General features: G+C 35.5%; 1 protein-coding gene across 1 annotated transcript in view; it reads right to left on the bottom strand.

Moving 5' to 3' along the window:
- The window catches only part of HNMT (histamine N-methyltransferase), a 46,309-nt gene that overhangs the window by 16,460 nt on the left and 3,063 nt on the right, over positions 1-26,786 (bottom strand). The window contains exon 2 of the mRNA XM_047085462.1: positions 17,006-17,058. Within this exon, the coding sequence (XP_046941418.1) occupies positions 17,006-17,058 (53 nt within the window). The remainder of the gene's footprint in view (positions 1-17,005; positions 17,059-26,786) is intronic.

Consider the following 26,786-nt stretch of genomic DNA (forward strand, 5'->3'; position numbering starts at 1 on the left):
AGAGAGAGAGAGAGAGAGAAGGAGACCATTTGTTCTTTCTTAACTGAGTTCTCCTGAGTAGGAGCTGTAACATTATGAATGTGTTCCAGTATCAGGCATTAAGCACCCTATAAATGCTTTTAGAGAGCACACAAGCCAAACTAATGTGCCAAAAGTAAACTAGAAACGAATCAATCAAATAATTCAGAAATTGTCAGCAAATTCAGGGGTAAACAAAAGAAATGTGGAAGCCAGTAGCCTATTTGTATTGTGCATTGAAAAGCCTCCTGGGATTCTTAACTTTGAGTTCCAAAACACAGCATTTAAGGGGAAGAAGGCATGCATGTCTATCTCAAAGTCAGTTTCCTTTTACATATGATCTCTCATTAGGCATTGCTTGATTATAGTTCTGACAATAGTAAGCTACTTATTTTTTTAATGTTTATTTATTTTCGAGAGAGAGAGAGTGCAAGTAGGGGACAGGCAGAGAGAGCAGGGAACAGAGCATCTGAAGTAGGCTCTGCACTGACAACATTAGCCTGATGCAGGACTTGAACCCACAAACTGTGAGATCATGACCTGAGCCAGTCAGACACTCAACCGACTGAGCTACCTAGGTGCCCCAGTAGACTATTTTTAATATCCTAACCTTTAGATAAATAAATGCCAACAATTGTTTGGATTAACTAAAGCCTTATTATGTGTTTCCCCTTAAAGTTTTGGAAGAAAATCTGCAGTTTCCTGCGACAAATGGAAAAATTATAATGATCAAACAACTCTATTTCAACATACCATCCTTCTTTGGAGTCTGTGCATGTTATTCTGATGTAACTGATTTTCTCAGTTGGTTAATATGTGAAATTTTAGCAAAATTGGTAAAATCCAAACATGTCAAAATGTTACAGAGTATTTCATTTCAATATACAGTGTTTGGAAACATACACACCAATTTACAATCATTGGTTATTTCAGGGTGATGGAATTATAGGTTATTTTTCATTATTACCCTTTTTACCTTTTATTCTTGTGACTTATTCATTCCAGAATTGGAAGCCTGTATCTCCCACTCACCTTTACCCATTTTGTCCATACCCCCAACCCTCTCCCCTCTGGCAACCACCAATTTGTTCTCTGTATATATGAGTCTGTTTCTACTTCATTTGGTTGTTTGTTTTGTTATTTTTAAAATTTTTTTGGTAATGTTTATTTTTTAGATGGGAGAAAGAGAGAGAGAGAGAGAGCAAGCACTAGCGGGGAAGGGGCAGAGAGACAGGGAGACAGAATCCGAAGCAGGCCCCAGGCTCTGAGCTGTCAGCACAGAGCCCAATGCAGGGCTTGAACTCACGAACTGCAAGATCATGACCTGTGCTGAAGTTGGACGCTTAACCGACTGAGCCACCCAGGCACCCGATGGTTGTTTGTTTTGTTTTTTAGATTTCATTTATAAGTGAAATCATGTAGTATTTGTCTTTTGCTGACTGACTCGCTTCACTTGGCATAATACCCTCTAGGTCTATCCATGTTGTTGCAAAATGGCTAGATTTCATTCTTTATGGCTGAGTAATGTGTGTGTGTGTGTGTGTGTGTGTGTGTGTGTGTGTGTGTGTGTGGTGGCACATCTTCTGTATCCATTCATCAATTGATGGACACTTAGGTTGCTTCCATATCTTGGCTATTGTAAATAATGCTGCAATGAACATAGGGGTGCATATATCTTTCCAAGTTAATGCTTTTGTTTTCTTTGGGTAAATCCTCAGAAGTGGAATTATTGGATTGTATGTATACTTCTATTTTTAATTTTTTGAGGAACTTCCATAATGTTCCCCACAGTGGCTGCACCAATTTACATTCCCACCCAGGTGCATTTTCTTCTCCACATCCTTGCCCACACTTGTTATTTCTTGTCTTTTTTTTTTTTAATGTTTATTTTAGAGAGAGAGGCAGACAGAGTGCAAGCAGGGGAGGGACAAAGAGAGAGGGAGACACAGAATCTGAAGCAGGATCCAGGCTCTGAGCTGTCAGCACAGAGCCTGACACAGTGCTCAAAACCACGAATTGTGAGACCATGACCTGAGCCAAAGTCAGAACTTAACCGACTGAGCCACCTCTGGTCTTTTTGATACTCTCTATTCTGACTACTGTGAGGTGATATCTCATTGTGGTCTTGAATTTCATTAACTTGATGATTAGTGATGTTGAATATATTTGCATGTGTTTGTTAGTCATCTATGTGTCTTCTTTGGAGTAATGTCTATTCAGATCCTCTGCTCATTTTTAATTGAATTGTTTGTTTGTTTGTTTGTTTGTTTTGGTGTTGAGTTGTAAAAGTTCTTTATATATTTTGGATATTAGCCCCTCATCGGATATAGGATTTGGAAATCTCTTCTCCCATTCAGTAGGTTGCCTTTTTGGTTTTTTGTTTCCATCACCATGCAAAAGATTTTGTTTTGGTGTAGTCACAATAGTTTATTTTTACTTTTGTTTCCCTTGCCTGAGGATACAGATCCAGAAAAATATTTCTAAGACCAGTGTCAAAGAGATTATTGCCAATATTTTGTTCTAGGAGTTTTAGGATTTCAGGTGTCACATTTAGACCTTTAATCCATTTGAGTTTAATTTTATGTAGGTGTAATAAGGGGCTCGTCTTTTGCATGTAGTCCAGGTTTCCCAGCACCATTTACCTAAGACACTCTTTTCCCCATTGTATATTCTTGCCTCCTTTGTTGTCAACTAATTGACCATATAAGTGTAGGTTTATTTCTGGGATCTCTATTCTGTTCTATCGATTTATGTGTCTATTTTGTGGCACTGTGTGCCAGTACTGTACTGTTTTGATCACTACACTTTGTCATATAACTTGAGGTCCAGAGTTGTGATGCCTCCAGCTTTGCTTTTCTTTCTCAAGATTGCTTTGGCTATTTGGGGTCTTTTGTGGTTCCATCTAAATTTTAGAATTTTTTTTCTTTTTTTTTTATATGAAATTTATTGTCAAATTGGTTTCCATACAACACCCAGTGCTCATCCCAAAAGGTGCCCTCCTCAATACCCATCACCCACCCTCCCCTCCCTCCCACCCCCCATCAACCCTCAGTTTGTTCTCAGTTTTTTAACAGTCTCTTATGCTTTGGCTCTCTCCCACTCTAACCTCTTTTTTTTTTTTTTTTCCTTCCCCTCCCCCATGGGTTCCTGTTAAGTTTCTCAGGATCCACATAAGAGTGAAACCATATGGTATCTGTCTTTCTCTGTATGGCTTATTTCACTTAGCATCACACTCTCCAGTTCCATCCACGTTGCTACAAAAGGCCATATTTCATTTTTTCTCATTGCCACATAGTATTCCATTGTGTATATATACCACAATTTCTTTATCCATTCATCAGTTGATGGACATTTAGGCTCTTTCCATAATTTGGCTATTGTTGACAGTGCTGCTATGAACATAGGGGTACAAGTGCCCCTATGCATCAGTACTCCTGTATCCCTTGGATAAATTCCTAGCAGTGCTATTGCTGGGTCATAGGGTAGGTCTATTTTTAATTTTCTGAGGAACCTCCACACTGCTTTCCAGAGCGGCTGCACCAATTTGCATTCCCACCAACAGTGCAGGAGGGTTCCCGTTTCTCCACATCCTCTCCAGCATCTATAGTCTCCTGATTTGTTCATTTTGGCCACTCTGACTGGCGTGAGGTGATACCTGCTAGTATCTAAAATCTATAAAGAGCTCACCAAACTCCACACCCGAAAAACAAATAACCCAGTGAAGAAATGGGCAGAAAACATGAATAGACACTTCTCTAAAGAAGACATCCAGATGGCCAACAGGCACATGAAAAGATGTTCAGCGTCGCTCCTTATCAGGGAAATACAAATCAAAACCACACTTAGAATTTTTTTTCTAATTGTTTGAAAAATGCTTTTGGTATTTTGATAGGGATTGCATTAAATGTGTAGATTGCTTTGGGTAGTATAGACATTTTAACAATATTGTTGCCTCCAATCCATCAGCATGGAATGTCTTTCTATTTCTTTGTGTTGTCTTCAATTTCTTTCATCAGTGTTTTATATTTTTTGGAGTAAAGGTTTTTCACCTCTTTGGTTAGGTTTATTCCTAGATATCTTATTATTTTGGGTGCAATTGTAAGTCGTATTGTTTTCTTAATTTCTCTTTCTGCTGTTTCATTATTAGCATATAGAAATGCAATCAATTTCTGTACATTGATTTTGTATCTATGAATTTACTGAATTCATTTATCAGTTCTAGCTATATTTTTGGTGAAATCTTTAGGGTTTGCTGTACAAAGTATCATGTCATCTGCAAATAGTGAAAGTTTGACTTCTCCCTTATTGATTTGGATGCCTTTAAGGTTTCTTTGTTGTCTGGTGGCTGTGGCTAGGACTTCCAGTACTATGTTGAATAAAAGTGGTGAAAGTGGACATCCTTGTCTTATTCCTGACCTTAGTGGGAAAAGCTCTCAGTTTTTCCCCATTGAGCATGATATTAGCTGTGGGTTTTTCATATATGCCCTTTATTATGTTGAGGTCTGTTCCCTCTAAGCCTACTTTGTTGAGGATTTTTATCATGGATGGATGTTGTAGTTTGCCAAATGCTTTTTCTGCATCTACTGAAATGATCATATGGTTTTTATGGTTTTTATTATTTCTCTTGATTGATGCATCACACTGATTGATTTGTGAATATTGAACCACCTTTGCATCCTGGGAATAAATTTCACTTGATTGTGTTGATTTTTTTTTTTTTTTATTGTATTGTTGGATTCTGTTTGCCAGCATTTTGTTGAGGTTTTTGCATCTATGTTCATCAGTGACATTTGGCCTGTAGTTCTCCTTTTTAGTGGTGTCTTTATCTGGTTTTGGTGTCAGGGTAGTGCTTGTTTCATAGAATGAATTAGAAAGTTTTCTTTGCTTTTTTTATTTTTATTGTTTTGGAATAGCTTGAGAAGACTAGGTATTAGCTCTTCTTTAAATGTTTGCTATAATTTGTCTGTGAAGCCATCTGGGCCTGGACTTTTGTTTATTTGTAGTTTTTTTATTACTGATTCAATTTCTTTGCTGGTTATTACAAATTTTCTACTTCTTTTTTGGGGGGGTTTTAGTAGTTTATATGTTTCTAGGAATTTATCCATTTCTTCTAGGTTGTCCATTTTGTTGGCATATAGTTTTTCATAATATTCTTTTCTAATTGTTTGTATTTCTGGGTGTTGGTTGTTATTTCTCTTCTCTTACTTGTGATTTTATATATATATGTGTCATTCTCTTTTTTGCTTCCTAAGTCTGGCTAGGGGGTTATCAATTTTATTGAGGTTTTTCAAAGAACCAGCTCCTGGTTTCATTGGTACATTCTGTTGTGGTTTTAGTTTCTATATAATTTATTTCTGCTCTAATCTTTATTATTTCCTTCCTTCTGTTGTTCTTAGGTTTTGTCTGTTGTTCTTTTTCTTGCACCTTTAGGTGTAAGGTTAGGTTATTTATTTGAGATTTTTCTTGCTTCTTGAGGTCAGCTTGTATGGCCATAAACTTCCTTCTTAGAACTGCTTTTGCTGCATCCCAAAGGTTTTGAACTGTTATGTTTTCATTTTCATTTGTTTCCCTGTACATTTTTACTTCTTCTTTTATTTTCTGGTTGATCCATTTATTGTTTGGTAGCATGTTATTTAACCTCCATGTATTTGTGGTCTTTCCAGATTTTTTCTTTCGGTTCACTTCTAGTTTTATAGTGTGTTAATCAGAAAAGATGCAGAATGTGATTTCGATCTTGAATTTTTGAGGCTTGTTTTTTGGACTTTTATGTGATTTATTCTGGAGAATGTTTCATGTGCCCTTGAAAAGAATGTGTATTCTGCTGTTCTAGGATGGAATGTTCTGAATATCTCTGTTAAATCCATTTGTTCCAGTATGTCATTAAAAGTCATTGTTTCCTTGTCGATTTTCTGTTTAGATGATCTGTGCATTGATGCCAGTGGGGTGTCAAAGTTCCCTACTATTCTTATATTATTATCAATTAGTCCCTTTATATTTGTTATTAACTGTTACATAAAACAGTTATATATGTGGGTTCTACTATGTTGGGTGCATAAATATTTACAATTTGTTATATCTTCTTCTTAGATTTTCCCCTTTATTATTATATAGTGTCCTTCATCTCTTGTTAGAGTCTTTGTTTTAAAGTCTGTTTTGGGGGTGGCTGGGTGGCTCAGTTGGTTAAGCATGTGACTTTGGCTCAGGTCATGATCTTGCAGTTTATGCGTTCGAACCCCATGTCAGGCTCTGTGCTGACAGCTCAGAACCTAGATCCTGCCTCGGATTCTGTGTCTCCCTCTCTCTCTGCCCCTACCCTACTTGCACTCTGTGTCTCTCTCAAAAATAAATAAACATTTTTAAAAAGGCTGTTTTGTCCAATATAAGTATTGCTACTCTAGCTTTCTTTTGACATCCATGTTTCTCCCTCCCCTCACTTTCAGTCTGCATGTGTCTTTAGGTCTGAAACTAGTTTCTAATAGGCAGCATATCGATGGGTCTTGGAATTTTATACATTTTGTCACCCTAAGTATTTTTACTGGAGCATTTAGTCCATTTACATTCAAAATAATTACTGATAGATATGTATTGTCATTTTATTATTTGCTTTGTGATTGTTTCTGTGTAGTTTCTCTGAACTTTTGTCTTTCTCTCTTTCATGATTTGATGATTTTCTTTAGTGATATATTTGGATTTCTTTCTCTTTATTTTTTAGATATTTATTATGGTTTTTAACATATGGTTACCATTAGGTTTGTATATAGCCTTTTCTGCATATAGCAGTCTATATTAAGTTGATAACCATTTAAGTTTGAACCCATTCTTTACTTTTCTCCTCCCCATGTTTGAGGTATATGTTGCCATATTTTACATCCTTTCATTTTGTGACTTCATTGACTGACTTTTTATAGAAATATTGATTATTACTGCTTTTGTGTGTTTCCTAGCTCTGTATGGTTACTTTTGGTATCCTCTTTCTATTCAAAGAGTCTTTTTATATTTCTTGCAATGTGGTTTAGTGGTCATGAACTCCTTTAGTTTTTGTTTGTTTGGGAGACACTTTATCTCTCCTGTATTCAGAATGATAGCCTTGCTGGATAGAGTATTCTTGACTGCAGATTTTTCCCATTCAGCACTGTGAATATATCATGCCACTCCCTTCTGGCTAAGAAACTTTCTGCTGCAAAATCTCCTGCTAGCTTTATAGGTTTTCCCTTGCATGTTATTGTCTTCTTTTGTCTTTCTACTTTAAAAAAAATTTTTCCTTATCACTATATTTTGCCAGTTTAATTACAATATATCTTGGTATTGGATCTGCCTTTCTTGATTTTGATGGGAGTTCTCTGTGCTTTTAGATATGAATATCCTTCCCCAGGTTACAGAAGTTTTCAGCTATTATATCTTCACATAAATTTTCTGCCCTCTTCTCTCTCTCTTCTTCCTGTGTTATTTTTTGTCAAAAAAAAACATGCTGATTTTGATTTACAAAGTTAAATGAAAAGTCATTTCTTAAAATCCCCCTCCTTGCAAATCTCTTTCCTTTGTACCACCCTGTCCCTCAAATCAGCCATAAGTATAAAATAACTTCTCATGGTTCCTTTTGGGCTATGTTAAATGCTTTACTTAATTTTACAGTCAAATATCTTGATTTCACATGAGCCATATTTTAAATTCATCATGCCTATATTTAGAGGGATATATATTTGAAACTTATGACAGTGGAACTTATAAAAAGCTCAAAAACAAGGAAAGGAGGGAATCTCATCTTCTAGACATCTTTTCTCACCCTAAACTTCCATGATATATTGAGATAGCAGAGGAATGTTGTATTTTTGCTCTAAACCCAAGGTCAGCTGATTAACAATGGAAACAAAATGAAAAGAAAAGTTAGAGGTTATGGACAGACAAAACTGGGCTCAAATTTAGTATTTACCAGAATTACTTTATACAAATTTATTAATATCTCTGCCCTTTAAAGTACATATCTGTAAATTAGGGATAATGTGGTTTATGCTACTGGGTCATTGTAAAGTTTGAAGGCACTATATGGAGGTAATTTACTTCAGTTCATAATTACATAGTAATTGTTCAATAAATTGAAACTATTAGACATTAATTCAACAAATATTTTTGAGCATCTACTAACTGCCAGGTTCTAATCAATGGGTATATAGTAATGAATAATGCAGATGAAAACATTCAACTGTTGCAGATAGTGATAAGCCCCATGGCGAAAACCAAGGCAAATAGGAAGGAGGGGAAGCCATAGTGGGGAGTTTGTGATTTTCAACTGCATGGTCAAGTAGGCTCCATGGAAAAAGTGACACTTAAGAGAAAGTTGAAGGAGGCTGGGAATGAGGGAATGAAGATTTGTCTTCTAAATGGGCAGCCCCATAATAAAATGACAACTTGGAAGAGTGCACATCACATATTCATATTGTCTGCTTTTTTCTTCTATCTTAGCCTACATCAAATGAAACACAAATCCCAGCCTGAGAACCCTGGGTCTTCCCCAAATGAGAAAATCTGCAGATCAAGAAAATGGAGTATTAATAACTGTGGAGATATCTCTTGCCATTTGATTTCCGTCTATTATTGCTTCATTTCTCATATCGAAATACGTGTGAATTCTTTAGATTATCAGTAGGAAAAATTTTATTCTATTATATGTTGCATTAAGATTATTATCTTCCTTTTCTCTCTACCAGAATATCGAGCACGAATAAAATTGTTTGTAGGGAGAAAAATTGCCCAGATAACTCTGTGCTTAGTGATGAAAAATAATTTCAGCTATGGGTTTGCAACCAGAGCAAGAACAATCTGATTTTGAGCAGCAATGGGAAAGATAGAAGATTGTTGACAAGATCACCTCATCTCTCTCCCCTTCTCTCTCAATCTCTCTTTCTCTCTTTCCTGGGTAAGTATTGAGTATTCACCACTGAGACAATTCTGTCAGTATGGAAATATGAGAGTAGAATATTAAAATAGCCATAGGGTCTCAGGAAGGGGATTATAAACATAAATTCTGAGTCAAAAGGGCATTGCCATTGCTTTCATGTGTCTTCTGGCTGTTAGCCCAGGAATAAAACTGCCTGGATGCTTTGCAATTGCAGGAAGCCTAAGAAAAGCCATGCTACCAAAATGTTGCATGAAATACAAACGTAGAGAAAATTTCCCAAAGGGTGTTGAACATTGAAGTGTAGAGATATTTAATAGACAGCTCACATAAAAGACTGAATTTTGCCTTTTAATTTTTAAATTTTAAACATATAGATATTTGACTGCTACTTTAGCACATACATAGAAAGTAGCAAGTTCTATCTATAGAATATTATAATGTTTAAAAGTTATACTGAGTTACCCTTAATGAAGTGCCAACTCTCTCCTACCTTCCTCAAGCCCAAAGACAGGATTTATAAGATGAAAGTACTTGGACTGGCAAAGACAGTCCAAGATAATCAGGTAGATGGTGTGATTTCATTGATATTGGCACGCATGCATGCTTTCTCATTCTTCTTCTCTCTCTCAAATAACTTTTATAAGCTCTCATAAGAGCCTGCAACATTAATGATTGTTAGAACACAAATGTTGAGGAAAATTATCAGTGATTTATACCCTTTATGAGTAGAGACTGAGGACCTGCTGTCCTCATGGAATAAAAAGCAAGAAACAATCAGTATTATCAAGAATCTTAAGGAAGAGACAGTGGACAGCCACCTTCTTTTTTGTCCATCCTTACCTCATCATCATGGCTAACATGCACTTTGAGTAGGCATGATAGAATCTGTGTACTCTGAAGAAAATCTCTGCTAACCTACAACACAGATGAGATAGTTCTTCAGATATTTATACAGGTATAATGCTATCGCCAGTGGGTAAAAAATGGCCAAAGGAAAACTGTCCTGAAAACATATGTGTGGGAGCAGTGCTTTGGACATGAGCCACATAGCTAAAGTTGCTATCAGAAGTCAGTCTACTCTTTACCATCATGTCTCATCAACTATAAGATTATAGTTTTAACTAGGTTTATTTTTTCCTGCACCTAGCTATAAACAACTACTGTAGAAAACTTGAGAAATAGACAAAGGTATAAAATAGAAAATAAAATAAATGTCTCACTACCAGAGAAAACAAAAGTTAACATTTTGGTTTATTTCCTTGTAAGTTCTTCCTTTTTTTTTCACTTTTAAACAAACAATTTTCTTTATTCTACCCAGGTGAGATTATTATGCATATGAGTTATTTTGATTTTCTTACTTGAGGGTTAAACCACTAATATATCAAGAATTTGTTTAAATGAGTAATTATTTGTGGCAGCAACACTATATCCTCTAAAATGGGTATGTGGAATGATTGATTTAATTATTGTCTTTGATATTATAATATAAATACAATATAAATTTATATAAATGTATAAATTTATTTGTGGAAATATATAAAACATTTATATATGTAAATACATTTTTACATATAGTTACTATATAGTTAGTTTTAAATTTTTCACTATTATGAAGAACCTGACAATAAACCATGATTTTTGTGAAAAAAATATTAATTTTTTCAGTTTAATTCCAAGGACCAGAATTAATGGTTAGAATGAGACCCTTTATCTTTGGTGGTATTAAAAATAAAAATATAAAACAAAAAAAACCTTAAGGACAAAGGTGCCAGATGCTGAGAAAGGATGCAGACTGATGACCTGTCACACATTCTTAGAGGCCCTCTCATTGGATAAGACCGATCTAATTGCTGGAGTACTTGGAGATGGGGGGGGTAAGGGGGCAGGGGTACAGAATGGATGCAGGGATGTCCAGGAGTCCATGAGGAGGGGCTGAAGCAGCAGCTAGGGTGTGTTAGGACAGCAGGGGAGTGGCTATTTATTAAGTATGTCAATATTTTCACCACCAGCATGACCAGGCCTGTGTGTTTTAGATGAACATCAGAGCTCTTCTTGATACATAATGTCACATTTCTTTCAGGAAAATTTCATTTCATTTCATGTTTTTACCTTTTGTACATGAAAGCTTCCATATCCCTATCATCTCGTTGGTATTACATATTGGCTCTTTAAATCTTCTCAAACTGTTCTCAGTAAAAAATTTGAACTTTTCTCCAGATAGGTTGCTTATTTTTGTATTAAATATAATTATTAGCTAACTAATCCAACATTTTTTCATCATTTCTATCAGTCTGTTATTGATAATAGAGACAAAGCTACAGAAGACCCTGTGCAATGATCCCAGTCTCTCTATATTTTAGGCTTACCATCTATAAAATGAAGATGATAACAGACCCCCTGCACCAGGGTTGCATGAGGGTGTATATTAAATCACAAAGTTTTATTCAATAGTAAATGTCAAGTGGAAGCCTATTCACTAATTAAGAGATTGTCCTAAAGTGTCATAAAAGGACTGGCAAGATACAAATTTTTTCTTCAGGGTAATTACAGATAAGCACATGCTAAGGACTTCCAAGTACATTGTAGATACTCCAAACTGTGAATGAAAACATTCATGTGTTAACAAAAAAGAATGTGGATCTGCCATACTTCTTTTTATCTATTTTACCTGTATCAAGCCATTACTGAATTCTTAATTCTAAGGCTGTCCAACTGAGTTTATTTGCTTTTCTGAGTATACAGTCATTTAATCTGCAAATAATGGTAGTTTTGTCTTCACTCTGCTCATTATCCTGTTTTCCTGTTTCAAGCCTTATTGACTTAGTCAAAACACTCTTGTTTACTCTGGCTTCAATGCCAATGGTTCCAATGTTGTAGCATTAGTTTGCTTCTCTCAAATTGGTAATGTATCTGTTGTTAACAATACTTCTATGTTCACTGAAAGTTTTAAATACAATACAATGGGGTTAATTATTTTGTTTAAATTATATATGGAGAAAAGTTTATTTTTGAATGATATAGTTATGGATGCCTTTAAAAAATGCCTTTATATCTGAGGCCCCAAACTATGATTACACAAAGTAGACAGTCCTAAATTCTCTAGTCAATCAGTAGAGTCTCTATCCTTCTATCGAGTTAACTGCTAGCATGCTGCATATTAGTAAAATAGTACTTACTCATTTTAAGTTATAAGCAATAAGAATACAGATTAAAAATTATCTAGGTATCTACAAGTCACAGTTAAATTCCACCTCCTTAATATAGCCAAACACAGTGTTAGCCATTCCACTCTGGAGAAATGCCTACCTTTTTCTAGAAGGTTACTCATGAAACCATAGATTTTCTGGACCAAAAGCACCTTTAATGGCCCCACCATCCAAGAAATCAGTGCTTAAGTCCTTTCCACAGCATGTTTGAAAAGTAACTTTCTGGCCTAGGCTGCTGCCTAGAGTCACAGATAATACCTTATCTCTCAAGATGTGTGCTTTCATTTATGGACAGTTTTGATCATTACTAATTCTCATATTGAATCAAGAAATCTTTCTCTCTTACAATCATTGGTTCTTTAGCAGCAAATATTCTGTAGTTTGATCAACAGGAAATATATGAAGATGGGAATATGCACATTAAAAAAAAATATTCTCTGGGCCAAGAAAAAAAAAATCCCTGATTCTCTGCATTTTCCCAGTTATTCCTAATTTGCTAATACAGACTGTTGGCTTACTCCGAATCACCGGAAAACATTAATCTTTGCTTCTTGCCACCTCCTGGCTTCTAACCTGACACAGTGGATTGTTTAGTTCCTGCCCTAATTATATTTGTTTCACTTCTATCCAACTAGCTTAAAAAATTAAACTTCTGTGTCACCTTAACATGTCATTTATGAACAGAGGCAAAATCAATAATCTGAAAAGATTAAACTTTCAAATAGCTGGTTATTACTAAGTACCTAATATCTCCTTTTTCAAGTCAATAATTAACTTTTATATCTGTTTAATATAATTTGTTGACCTGGACTAAAGTCAAGAGACTTGGATTTTGTTCTGCCTTGGTGCTTCTCAGGTTTCAACATCTTTAAAATTAGATGTTGATGGTCTCCAAACTTTCTCTTTTTTAACCTCTGTAGGAATGCCAATGTCTGTATGTGGCAGAACAATAAAACTACCTAACTGCTCTCAATATATGTCATCAAAATTATTACCAAAAAAATGTTATGAGAGCATTCATACTACCTGTATTTCATATGTGAGTTTTACCTTGATTGAAAATTATCTATTAACATATATACTATTATACATGTTATGGCAATTGAGTTAGTACACAAAAGGTTAATAAAGATAGAAGTAGAAAGCTAGGTAAAATTAGATTATTTGAGTTATCATTTTGTCTAATCCTTATAAAACTTTCTGGTGTTTGAACATAGGAACTGAACACAGATTCTCCTTTAAGCAGAGCCCAGGGCAAGGAGAATACATTGCCCATTACTGCCTTTTGGAACATTTTTCCAGGAATAAATGCATGCACTATAAATAACTAGCATTCTCCTTTACCAAAAAAGAATATGGGTTTCTTTTTCTCCATGTACTATGTAACATAAAGACACAATATTCATTAAAAAACAAATAATAATGAAGCTGCATTGGGTGGTTAATTTCAAGAACTATCAATATTGAGGATGAACCAAAAAGCATATTCTACGAGATTTAGAATACAGTGCAGTTGTTCTCAATATCTAAAAACAACTGCTGAAGTGAACATAGTGTGAGTACTTCAAGACCTTGAATAAAGCAATTGCAGATACCTCGTGTTTCATTAAAGCACAAACTCATGCAATGTACACAACACAACTTTATACTTCCCATTTGGGCTCTGTAAAAGCTACATGGTCTGTATTTCCTTTCATGATGTTTTTCTCCAGATTTTCTCTCTTTATTTTTGGGTTCACATACGTATTTCATACATTTTCCTAATATTAAATATATAATCTATGGCTAGCAGTGCGATTTATCAATTGTATTTAATTGATGTGGAAGATTAAAAATGGCATTAAAAAGTTTGCCATGAATTTCCTCTCTTCTGAAGTGCTCAGAGCCCTAATAATTTCTCAGCTTCTGAAATGAATAACCAAACACCTTTTTCAAAAATGTTACATTCTCTTAAACTATGGAATCTCTCTCTACACAATCACCAACCTCTACAGAAGAGAGGCAGAAGACAGAAAGGGTGCATATGTACCCCCTGCTCATGTTTCTGAAAATAAAGATAGGCTGTCAAAGAACATGAGCCTTAAGTGATATAAAAGCATCAATTTCATTTAGAGAGGTTTTTAGTTTGTTTGCTTTTGATTTGTTTTTCTGTTGTGATGGGAACAAGTGGTAGCACCATTATGAATGCAGAGGAAATATTTGCACGAAAGATATACAGAAAATGATCTGCAGGTATCTGGACAACCAGGAAGAGAACATTTAAACACTGAAACCATTGAGGTCCCTAAGCTAAAAACGAAGTAGAACCTTGTAAGATATGTTATGGGAGGGGCCCCTAGGTGGCTTAGTCAGTTAAGCATCTGGCTTCAGCTCAGGCCATGATCTCATGATTCACGAGCTCGAGCCCCACATAGGGCTCTGCACTAACAGTGCTGATACTGTGGAGCCTGCCTGGGATTCTCTCTCTCTCCCTGCCGCTCCCCTACTCTCTCTCTCTCTCTCTCTTTCTCTCTCAAAATAAATAAACTAAAAAAAAAAAAAAGATACATTGTTGAGCACAAGTACTAGATAGGGCCAATGATCTTGTTTGCCATGGATTGGAATTCAGTGACTGACTTGAAAGGATATTGAAGCCACAGGACAATGCAAAACTCTCAGGCATGCTATAGATTGCAGAACATGTGGGGAGACCATTTCTCTAAGGCAAAGACAGAAGGTATCTCATTGTAAAGTGATACATTGTTCTTTTGCACAGTGCTTGCAGTTAGGCAATGACAGGTTATCAGAGGAGCATCTCCCTGTTCTATGTGAGCACTCAAACTAACTTAACCGGGTCCTTTCCTTACAACACACTGCTTCTTTCATGCCAGGAACATGTAGACCTAGGAATTTTAAATAAATCTATTTTAATTTCATGTAGCTTATTTACTGGAGCAGAGAAAACTAAGTTATCTATAATTTGAATTTCCCTTGGAGTTCTTCTTATATTTCTGATCAGCTTCTTAGGAAGAATAACCTTAAAAGGCACCCATATTCTATCCAAGGCAGAGCCTGTTACTAATACAGTGTTAGCGCTCAGTCAGAAAAACTCCAAGTGTTGCTACCTTTGTTTTGGTAAGTTCTCTATATTAGCTCCATGTGCACCTTTATGTAAGGAATCACTGTGCGGGCCAAATGTTCCTTTCTCTAGATAGCTTATAAGCATCTGGATAAATTTACATTAGAAATTCAATTAACTTTATATTAAAAGGTCAATTAACTTGGCCATGATAGAGATTGTTTTTAATTACTTTTCCTTGTGGGGCTTCACTTCTTGTCCAAGCACAAGTGACACTATCAAACGATAGTTTCAGTGACTGTTGGATGCCTGAAACTAATATGCAAAACTCACTGGAAAGGACTGTCTTGGTGAAACGAATTCCCTTTTATAATCCTTAGGACTTAGAATATCAGTAGGCAACGAGAGGGTACTTTAGCTTAAACAATCTCTATAATATCATTCATGATAATATCTTTCATTATTTGTCCTTGTTGGTTTTTATTTTCTTGGTGAAAGATGATAATAAAGAAAAATTATTTTAAGAGTTAGCCCTCATTACATTATATCACACACAGTATATTTTATGAAAAAAAAAATGAACAAATGATTACATAAAACTAGTAATTCTATTCCATTAGAGGGCTCCTGGTTATCTTTGTGTAAACATGGGCCACAATTTAACTCATTCATGTGTCACTAGAGTACTTAAGAAACTAAAGAGATTAACACTTGGCACTATATAAAAAGTTTAGTGTACTGTTGACTTGTTACCAAGAAGTAACCAATACTAAGCCATTGCTCAGTCAAAAGAAAATAAAGAAAGATATAAATATGTGAATAATATATGTAACTCTATTTTATATATTGATATATTAAATCAGATCTCCAGATGACTAGCAAGTTAAAAATAAAACAAATGCTACTCAGGAGTTTGATATGAGGCGAAGTCTGCACGTGAAATGTTTTGTTTTATTTTTGAAGGACCAGCCTGTACCTTACAAGTGTAGTAACAATGTGCTAACCATGATATAAATGTTATCTGTATAATTCTCACTACAACCTTATAAGATATAATTCATTGTTTCCATTTTACTGATGATTATACAGAAGTTATGTATCAGCCAAGGGCACAACGTTTCATACCACACCCACATCAATCTGCTTTTCCGGATTTCCCATTTTCTCCTAGGATGAAAGCACAGGTCAAAGAGTAGAGAGACCATGAGGTGCTTATAAAAGTGGGTTTGGGAGTGTGCTGAATGTTTGGAGGGCAGTTTTGGAACTGAATCAGAGGAAGGAAATAGTTTTAGCCAGTGCAACTCAGAGTTGGGTCACAACAGTATAAGTTAACTATGTCATTAAACATATTTTCCCCCATAGTGATACTTTGTCAATGAAGGGAGCTGTGCACTGATTTTCATTCCAGTGCATTCTTACCTCCTCCTGGTCCAGTAAGTTTGCAAAGCTGCAAGCGGTCCATGGACCTCACTTAAGTGGCACAAGCTTAAGGAATGTCTAATGAAATTTCCCTTTACTGTGAACAGTTAGATCATTTTGCACAAAAGTTATCCTCAAAGCCATCCTATGTGGTTTTCCACTTATAAAAAAGAATTAAAAATCCATATCTTATCCATATTCTGGATACTAATGGAGGCTTAAGTCCTAAGTGTTATAAAATGATGGGGGCCTTAATCTTAGTTGAAGTGATCCTGTTCTTACTAGTTTTAATAAGCTAATCTCTTCCAGGAGCAAAGAAAAATAGTTTTCTTAAAGAATGAACAATATGCCATCAAAAAGCATGATGTTTGGGGTGAAATACAAATTTTAAAAATGTGTTATTCATACCTGCACCTCCGCCAATGCTTAGAATCTTAATTTCTGATTTTGTATCTCCAATCCTGAAAAAAAAATTATATAGTTTAAGAAAAAGATTTCCATGTACCTTGTAAAATCTGATTATCAACTCTAGTGGAAGAGAAAAATTTATAGTGAACAAAAACTAGGCCAACATGAAAGGTCACACTCACATCAGTGATTACGCTAGTGTCTTTAGAAATCTTTAGAAAATATGTCCCACTCATTAATGATCTTGATTGGAAGACTTTTAGTAACATTACTATAAACATCTCAGAAATAGGAAACACCATTTGTTTAGAGATTGCTTGGACAGTAAGAACAGAAAAAGTGGGCCTTTGATTCTAGTGATCTAATAAGCCATTCATTATAGATGGGAAAAAGGCTAAGGAGATTCATACTGTATATCTGCCTTCCTTCTTCCTTGCTAACTTCCTTTCAATGAAAAAATGTTTATTAAACATTTATTATGTGTCTATATTTAGCATTGAGGATATAAAAATGAATAAGACACTACTTTGCTTTAAAGTTGAAATGTGAGATAATAAAGCCCAATATTAAGAGAAGGGAAAGATGGCAGAGTAGGAAGACCCCAAGCTCATCTCCTCCCACAGACACACTGAGGTCACAATGACATATAATACAACTCACCCTGAAAACAACCTGAGAACTAGCAAAACATATTTTCTACAGCTAAAGACATAAAGAAGAAGCCCTTTGGAGAAGGGTAGGAGGGGCAGAGATGTGTTAGGGAACCAACACCCTAGCATGGCAACTACAGGCTGGAAGGACATCAAAGGCATGGAGATCCTTCCTGAGGAGTGAGGAGATCAAGCCCCACCTGAGGCATCCCCCGTCATGGAACCTATACCAAAAAGACAAGCTGTCATAGCATCTTGCTTTGCAAATCAGTAGGACTCAACTCCAGGAGAGCCAGGAGGGCTATAGGAAACTGAGACTCTGCTCTTTTTTTTTTTTTTATGTTTATTTATTTTTGAGAGAGAGAAAGAGAGAGAGAGAGACAGTGTGAGTGGGGAGGGGCAGAGAGAGAGGGAGACAAAGAATCCAAAGCAAGCGCCAGAATCCAAGCTGTCAGCACAGAGCCTGATGCAGGGCTCAAACTCACAAACTGTGAGATCATGACCTGAGTAAAAGTTGGACGCTTAACCGACTGAACCACCCAGGCTCTCCAAGACTCTGCTCCTAATATCACTCAATCAGAGACCCAGTACAGAGACTGAAATTTGAAAAGTGCCTGAACCATATAGGAAGGAAGTTTCTTGACTAATTTTAGGATTTGTGTTGGAGGAGCAGGGACCTTTAGAAGTTTTCTCCAGGAGTGGAAATGCTGGAAGGCATCATTTTTCTTGCCCTTCTTCAGCCTGGCTTGCTGGATATTGGTAGGGGCCAATGATGACACTCTCCATCTACTGCTTGCACTGCCCGGCATGCCCCACCAGACCTGCCCCATCAGATACTCCTACAAAGCGGCTCATACCCCACCACACCCAGAAGACAACCCCAGCTGATATCAGTTCTCCTCCAAAGTGACTTCTGTGCCAAGGATACTGGGGGCAGCCTCACCTGCCAGTATGACTGCAGTAATTGTAGCTGGGCCTCTCGGCGGGCTGTGTTGGGAGCTCATACCACTGACCAGTGAGCCCACAGAAGCTATAGCTTGGTCTCTCAGCCAGCCAGGCTATGGGCTATTTCCACCCATCAGTGTGCCCATAGTAGTTTCAGCCTAGTCACAACAGGAATACATATGTATCCCACAGAGGGGATACCCCTAGAGTACCCTTAGTGAATGGGGGCATTGCACTACTGGCTCCCTCAGGATGCCTTCTACACAAGGCCACTACTTTCAAAACTATGAGATATAGCTGATCTACCTAATGTGTGGAAATAAACACAGAGAATCAGGTAAAATTAGAAGACACAGGAATATGTTCCAAACAAAAGAAGAAGACAAAACATCAGAAAAAGAACTAAACAAACTACCTGATGAAGAAATGTGAGTAATGTTTATAATGATGCTCACTAGATTTGTAAGAAGAGTGGATGAACTCCATGAGAACCTCAGTGAAGAGACAGAAAATGTAAAAAAGAACCAATAAGAGTTTGAAAACACAGTAACTGAAATGAAAAATATACTTGAGGGAATCAACAGCACATTAGAGGATGCAGAAGAACAGATCAATCTGGAAATCAGGATAGTGAAAAGCCCCAATGCTGAACAGCAAAAAGAAAAAATAATTTTTTAAAAAATGAGGATAAGTTAAGGGTCCTCTGTACATCAAGTGTACTAACATTCATATTACAGGAGTGCCAGAAGGAAAGGAAGAGGCAGAAAACTTATTTGAAGAAATAATTACTGAAAATTTCCCCAACCTGTGGGAGGAAACAGCTCCAGGAGTCACAGAGAGCCCCAAACAAGATGTACCAGAGGAGGTCTACCTCAAGATACATAGTAATTACAATATAAAAAAATTAAAGATAAGATGAAAATATTAAAAGCAGCAAGAGAAAAGAAAACAGTTGTGTAAAAGGGAAATCTCATAAGGCTATAAGCTGATTTTTCACCAGAAACTTTCCAGGCCAGAAGGAAAAAACCTACAACCAAGAATATTCTAGCTGCAAGGTTAACATTCAAAATTGAATAAGAGATATAGAATTTCCCAGACAAACCGAAATTAAAGGAGTCTATTACCACTAAACCAGACACACAAGAAATGTTAAAGGGACTTCTTTACAAGGAAAATAAAAAGCCATAACTAGAAGTAAGAAAATTATGAAAGGAAAAAAAAATCACTGGTAAAAGCAAATAAAGCTAAAATGAAGTATGAAACACAAAAGTAGTGAAATAAATTATATATATATATAAATTATATCTACAAAAATTAGTTAAGGATTACACAGAATAAAGAGATATACAATATGACATCATATACATAAAATGTGGAGGGGGGTGTAAAAATGTTTTTCTTTTAGAATATGTTTGAATTTAAGCAACCATAAACTTAATATGGACTGATATATACATAAGATGTTATATATGAGTCTCATAGTAACCATAAACCAAAAATTTGTAATAAATACACAAAAAATAAAGAAAAAGGAATCCAAGCTTTACACTAAAGAAAGTCATCAAATCACATGGCAATAGAGCAAGAGAAAAAGAACTACAAAAACAATTAACAACTATATATATTTATTCACCCAACATAGAAACACCTAAATATATAAAGCAAATATTATCAGACATAAAGAATTGACAGTAATACAATAATAATAGGGAACTTTACAACACCTTTACATCAATGAATAGATCATCCTGGCAGAAAATTAATCAGCAAACAATGGCTAAAACGACACATTAGATCAGATGGGCTTAACAGATATATACAGAACATTCCATTCAAAAACAGCAGAATACCCTTTTTTTTCAAGTGCACATGGTAGGCCACAAAACTTGTATCAATACACTTAAGATAACTGAAATCATACCAAACATCTTTTCTTATCATAGCCATATGAAACTAGAAATCAATTACAAGAAAAAAATGGGGAAAAAAAACATGGAGGCTAAGCAGTATGATACTAAAAAACCCTATGGATCAACTAAGAAATCAAAGAGGAAATAAAAAAAATATCTGGAAACAATAAAAATGGAAACTCGACAGTGCAAAGTGTTTGGGATGCAGCCAATGCAATTCTAAGAAGTTTATAGTGCTACTTGTCTACTTAAGAAACAAGAAAAATCTCAAACAATCTAATCTTACACCTAAAAGAACTTGGAAAAGAATAAACAAAATTCAAAATTAGTAGAAGGAAGGAAATGATAAAGATCAGAGATGAAATAAATAAATTAAATACTTAAAAAACAATAGGAAAGATCAGTGAAAGCAAGAGCTGATTCTTTGAAAAGATAAACAGAATTCATAAAACTTTAGCCAGATTCATTAAGAAAAAAGGAGCGAGGACTCAAATAAAAACAGAAATGAATGAGAAGTTACAACTGACACCATAGAAATACAAAAGATTATAAGAGACTACTATGAAAAATTATATACCAACAAATCATACACCAAGATATAGAAGATTCTAAGACTGAATCAGGAAGAAATAGAAAATCTGAACAGGCAGATTACTATCGACAAAACTGAATCAGTAATCAAAAAACTTCCAACAAACAAAAGTCCAGGACCAGAAGGATTCACTGGGGAATTCTGCCAAACATTTAAAGAGCTAATACCTATACTTCTCAAATTATTCCAAAAAAGGGAAGAGAAAGGAATGCTTCCAAATTCATGCTACGGAACCAGCATTACCCTAATACCAAAATAAAAATCAGACAAAGACACTACAAAAACAAAAGAAGACAAAACAAAATGGCCAAGATCCAAAATAGATTCATAAATTCTCAGCAAAATATCAACAAACTGAATTCAACAATACATTAAAAGGATCATTCACCACAATCAAGTAGGATTTATTCTGGGATATGAGGATGATTCAATATCTGCTAATCAATCAACATGATATACCACATTAACAAAATGAAGGATAAAAATCATATTATCATCTCATTAGATGCAAAAAAAAAGACATTTGACAAAATTAAACATTTATTCATGATAAAAATTTTCAACAAAGTGGGCTTAAAGGGAACATACCATAACATGATAAAGGCCAAATAGGAAAAACCCACAGTTAACATCATACTCTCGTGAAAAGCTGAAAGCTTCCCCTCTAATGTCAGCAATAAGACAAAGATTTCCACTCTTACAACTGTTATTCAACACAATACTGAAGTCCTAGGCACAGCAATCAGACAAGAAAAAGAAATAAAGGCATTTAAGTTGGTAAGGAAAAAGTTAAACTGCCACTATTTACAGAGGACACGACACTATATATAGAAAACCCTAAAGACTCCACTAAAAGACTATTAAAAGTATAAGTTCAGTAAAATTTTAGGATACAAAATTAATTGCAGAAATCTATACCATCTCTGTATACTAACAACAAACTAGCAGAAAGAAAAATCAAGAAAGCAATCCCATTTACAACCTCATTAAAAAGAATAAAATACTTGCAGCACTTGGATTAAATCCAATCCATTTGCATTTTAAATGATTAAAAAATCATTTTAATTTTATTTAAATCCAAGATTTCATTTAAATGATTTCAGGAGTAGAATTTAGTGATTCATCACTTATGTATAAAACCCAGGGCTCATCCCAAAAAGTGCCCACCTTAATGTCCATCACCCGTTTAGCCCATCCCTCCCTCACACCCCTCCAGCAACCCTCAGTTTGTTCTCTTTATTTAAGAGTCTCTTGTGGTGTGCTTCCCTCTGTTTTCATCTTATATTTCCTTCCCTTCCCATATGTTCATCTCTTTTGTTCCTTAAATTCTGCATATGAATAAAAAAATTTTAAAAATTCCGCATATGAGTGAAATCATATATTTATCTTCCTTTGGCTTATTTTGCTTCGCATAATACACTCTAGTTCCATCCATGTTGTTACAAATGGCAAGATTTCATTCTTTTATATTGCTAATATTCCATTGTATATATATACACCACATCTTCTTTATCCATTTGTTGGTCGATGGACATCTGGGCTCTTTCCATAATTTGGCTATTATTAATAGTGCTTCTATAAACATTGGGGTGCATGTGCCCCTTTGAAGCAGCACACCTGCACCCTTTGGATAAATAGTAGTGCAATTGCTGGGTCATAGGGTAGTTCCTCTTTGGAGGAACCTCCATACTGTTTTCCAGAGTGGCTGCACCAATCTGCATTCCCACCAGCACTGCAAAAGTGTTCTCCTTTCTCTGAATCTTTGCCAACATCTGTTGTTTCCTGAGTTGTTAATTTTAGCCATTCTGATAGGTGTGAGGTGGCATTTCATTGTGGTTTTGATTTGTATTTCCCTGATGATGAGTGATGTTGAGCATCTTTTCATGTGTCTGTTAGCTATCTGGATGTCTTCTTTCAAAAAGTATCTGTTCCTGTCTTTTGCCCATTTCTTCACTAGATGATTTGTTTTTTGGGTGTTGATTTTGATAAATTCTTTATAGATTTTCTGATACTAACCCTTTACCCAACATGTCATTTGCAAATACCTTCTCCCATTCAGTTAGTTGCTTTTTAGTTTTGTTGATTGTTTCCTTTGCTGTGCAGAAGCTTTTTTATCTTGATGAGATCTTAATAGTTCATTTTTGCTTTTGTTTCCCTTCCCTCTGCAGACAGGTATACTCAGAAGTTGCTGTGGCCGAGGTCAAAGAGATTGTTGCTTGTTTTCTCCTCTAGGATTTTGATGGTTTCCTGTCTTACATTTAGGTCTTTCAACCATTTTGAGTTTATTTTTGTGTATAGTGTAAGGAAGTACCCTGGTTCATTCTGCATGTCGCTGTCCAGTTTTCCTAACACCACTTGCTGAAGAGACTGTCTTTTTCCCATTGGATACTCTCCTGCTTTGTCAAAGATTAGTTTTCCATGCGTTTGTGAGTCCATTTCTGGGTTTTCTGTTCTGTTCCATTGACCTATGTATCTGTTTTTGTGCCAGTACCATACTGTCTTCATGATTACAGCTTTGTAATACAGCTTGAAGCCTGGAATTCTGATGCCTCCAGCTTTCTTTTTCTTTTTTTAACACTACTTTGTCTATTTGGGGTCTTTTCTGGTTCCATACAAATTTTAGAATTGTTTGTTTTAGCTCTGTGAAGAATGCTGGTATTATTTTGATAGGGATTGCATTGGATATGTAGATTGCTTTGGGCAGTATCAACATTTTAAAAATGTTTGTTCTTCAAATCCATGAGCATGGATTGTTTTTCCATTTCTTTGTGTCTTCCATAATTTCTTTCATAAGCTTTCTGTAGTTTTTAACGTATAGATCTTTTACCTCTTTGCTTAAGTTTATTCCTAGGTTTTTTGTGGTATTTGATGCAATTGTAAATTACATTGATTCCTTCATTTCTCTTTCTCCTGCTTCATTATTGGTGTATAGAAATGCCCACAGGTTTCAGTACGTTGATTTTATATCCTGTGACTTTTTTGGATTCATTTATCAGTTCTAGAAGTTTTTTGGTGGAGTCTTTTGGGTTTTCCATGTAGAGTATAATATCGTCTACAAAGACTGAAAATTTAACTTCTTCCTTGCTGATTTGAATGCCTTTTATTTCTTTTTGTTGTCTGATTGCCGAGGCTAGGACTTGCATCACTATATGGAACAACAATTGTGAGAGTGGACATCCCTGTTGTGTTCCTGACCTTAGGGGGAAAGCTCTCAGTTTTTCCCCATTGAGGATAATATTAGCTGTGGGCCTTGTATATGGCCTTTATTATCATGAGGTGTTTCTTTCCCTACTTTCTTGAGTCCAGGGCTGAGTGGCTTTCCAGGAGAATTCTACCAAACATTTAAAGAAGAGTTAACACCTATTCTTTTGAAACTGTTCCAAAAAATTGAAATGGAAGGAAAATTTCCAAACTCATTCTATGAGGCCAGCATTACCTTGATTCCAAAACCAAACAAAGACCCCACTAAAAAGGAGAACTACACACCAATTTCCGTGGTGAACATGGACGCAAAAATTCTCAACGAGCTACTAGCAAACTGAATCTAACAATACATTAAAAGAATTATTCACCACAATCGAGTGGGATTTATTCCTGGGCTATAGGGCTGGTTCAATATCCACAAATAAATCAACGTGATACATCACATTAATAAAAGAAAGGATAAAAACCATATGATCCTCTCAATAGATGCAGAAAAAGCCTTTGACGAAATACAGCATCCTTTCTTGATAAAAACCCTCAAGAATGTTTTTAATAAATATGTATCTACAAACATTTGGATATGCAAGATTTAAGCTGAGTGGGAGAGAGATCAGGGTCGATGATGTATTCTGGAGAATTAGCATCATAAAGCTAATGGTCAAAACTAGGAGACTAGATTTTATCACCCAAGCATATTACAAAGAATTAGATGATCAGTGGGATGATATGCAATGTCAACTTTTAAAAGTCACTGCATTATGGGGAACCCACAAAGGGGACAAAAAGGAAAACAATAAAGCTCATAGAGGATAGAATTAGAGAAACTCTGAGAAAGCCATAGGTAGTGTCAACAGTAGCCGAGTGTACTACCAAAAAATAAAGGAGGAATCATCTCCAATGAATTTGGCAATATGAATATCTTTGATAATAGTTTTAAAAGAAGGTTGAGGGCACAAGTCTGATGGCAGTGAGATTAAAAGCAAACTAAATAAAGAGGAAGAAGCTAGAGATTGTTGACATAGGACGAAAGAGTAAGAATGGGAAAAGGAAGCAGGAACTGAAAGAGTAGTGCTTGTTTCTTTGCACTTTAGATTTTTTTTCCCCCTGAAGTGAAAGAGCCTACACAGAGTAGTATGACAAAAACAGAGATTGAAGCAAGGTTTTTAAGAAAACTGTAAAGGATAGAGTCAAGAGCACATATGAATGAGTTGCCTTTCTTAGTTCTAATTATCTTCCCATTCATAATCATAGTCCTGATACACCCATCTCTATCTATGCTCTTGGTTAATTCTTAAAACTGTTTTATATTGTAGATAGCACAGGGAAGCTATGAAGCAGAGTACCAAGGTCAAAATCCCAGCTTACTGATACGTTACCTTGAGCAAATTGTCTAATTTCTCTGCATCTTTATTACCTATGAAATAGGATAATAATACCATCTACTGTGTAGGACTGTAATAATAGTAGCTGGCTTAAGGAGCAGTTGTATTATATTATTTAATTCATGTAAATCTCTTAGAAATATGTCTGTACGTGACAAGCACTCAACAAAATATTAGCAATTATTATTATTCCAGGCACAGCTAAGTGATTTCACTCTGAAACTTCACAACTCTTCTATGAGTTAGACACTATTATTATCCCATTTCATATATTGTAATGATTAATAATTATTGAAAACTTACCACTTACTACTTACTACTTGACTTTAGTGTCAAGGCTCTAAATGCATTACATATAGCAACAACAAAAAACTTTATTATTTACAGCTATACTGGAATTCTCCCCACGTCATGCTTCACCTACAGATAGGGGATTGTTTCCAATCCAAAAGAAATCAAGAAAAGAATGGCATGAGATCTAGAATTAGGGAATCCAATATTGCAGAGAAGGGAAGAGAATATCTAGAAGGTGAAATAAATTATCTTAATAATTGTATAGCAGACGGAGAGCAAATCACCACAGACTGAAAAAATGAACAGAGCTCCAGAATAGACGTTCCCATGGGGAAAAGTTAACAGATGTCTTGATCTGCTGGACTGTACTGAGAGGATTAATACTTCTGCTTGCGGTATAAGTAGTGATAGTGATGTGGAGAACGAAACAAAAGAAAAAAGTTAAATTTCCTTACAACTTACAGCCCATTGACATGTCCTTGAGACAGAGTGACCTTCCTCAAGGAGCTTAGCTACCTCGATGTTAATATTTTGCTAAGGGCAAAAGGCAGCCTTGGCTTAACATTAGCCTGAGCTTCAGGATTCTAGAAGTCTCCTTTAACATGTAAAAATTGCTTTGGAAGCTTCCTTTCTCTCTACTCTCCCCAGATATATGTTAGCAATCATCCTCCAAGCAGATGGTCCTTTGATATACATCTGAAGGGTCTCTTGACTAAGGTTTAACTAAATAGTAGTAAATGACCTTTTCCTAACAAAAGCTAGTTCCTCAAGGTCCTGGAAACATTGCTTCCAAATTTTTAGACA

The sequence above is a fragment of the Lynx rufus genome, unplaced genomic scaffold (genome assembly GCF_022079265.1).
Source record: "Lynx rufus isolate CCGP_SWC_20201006 ecotype Redwood Valley unplaced genomic scaffold, mLynRuf1.p SCAF_2, whole genome shotgun sequence".
Taxonomy (NCBI): Eukaryota; Metazoa; Chordata; class Mammalia; order Carnivora; family Felidae; genus Lynx; species Lynx rufus.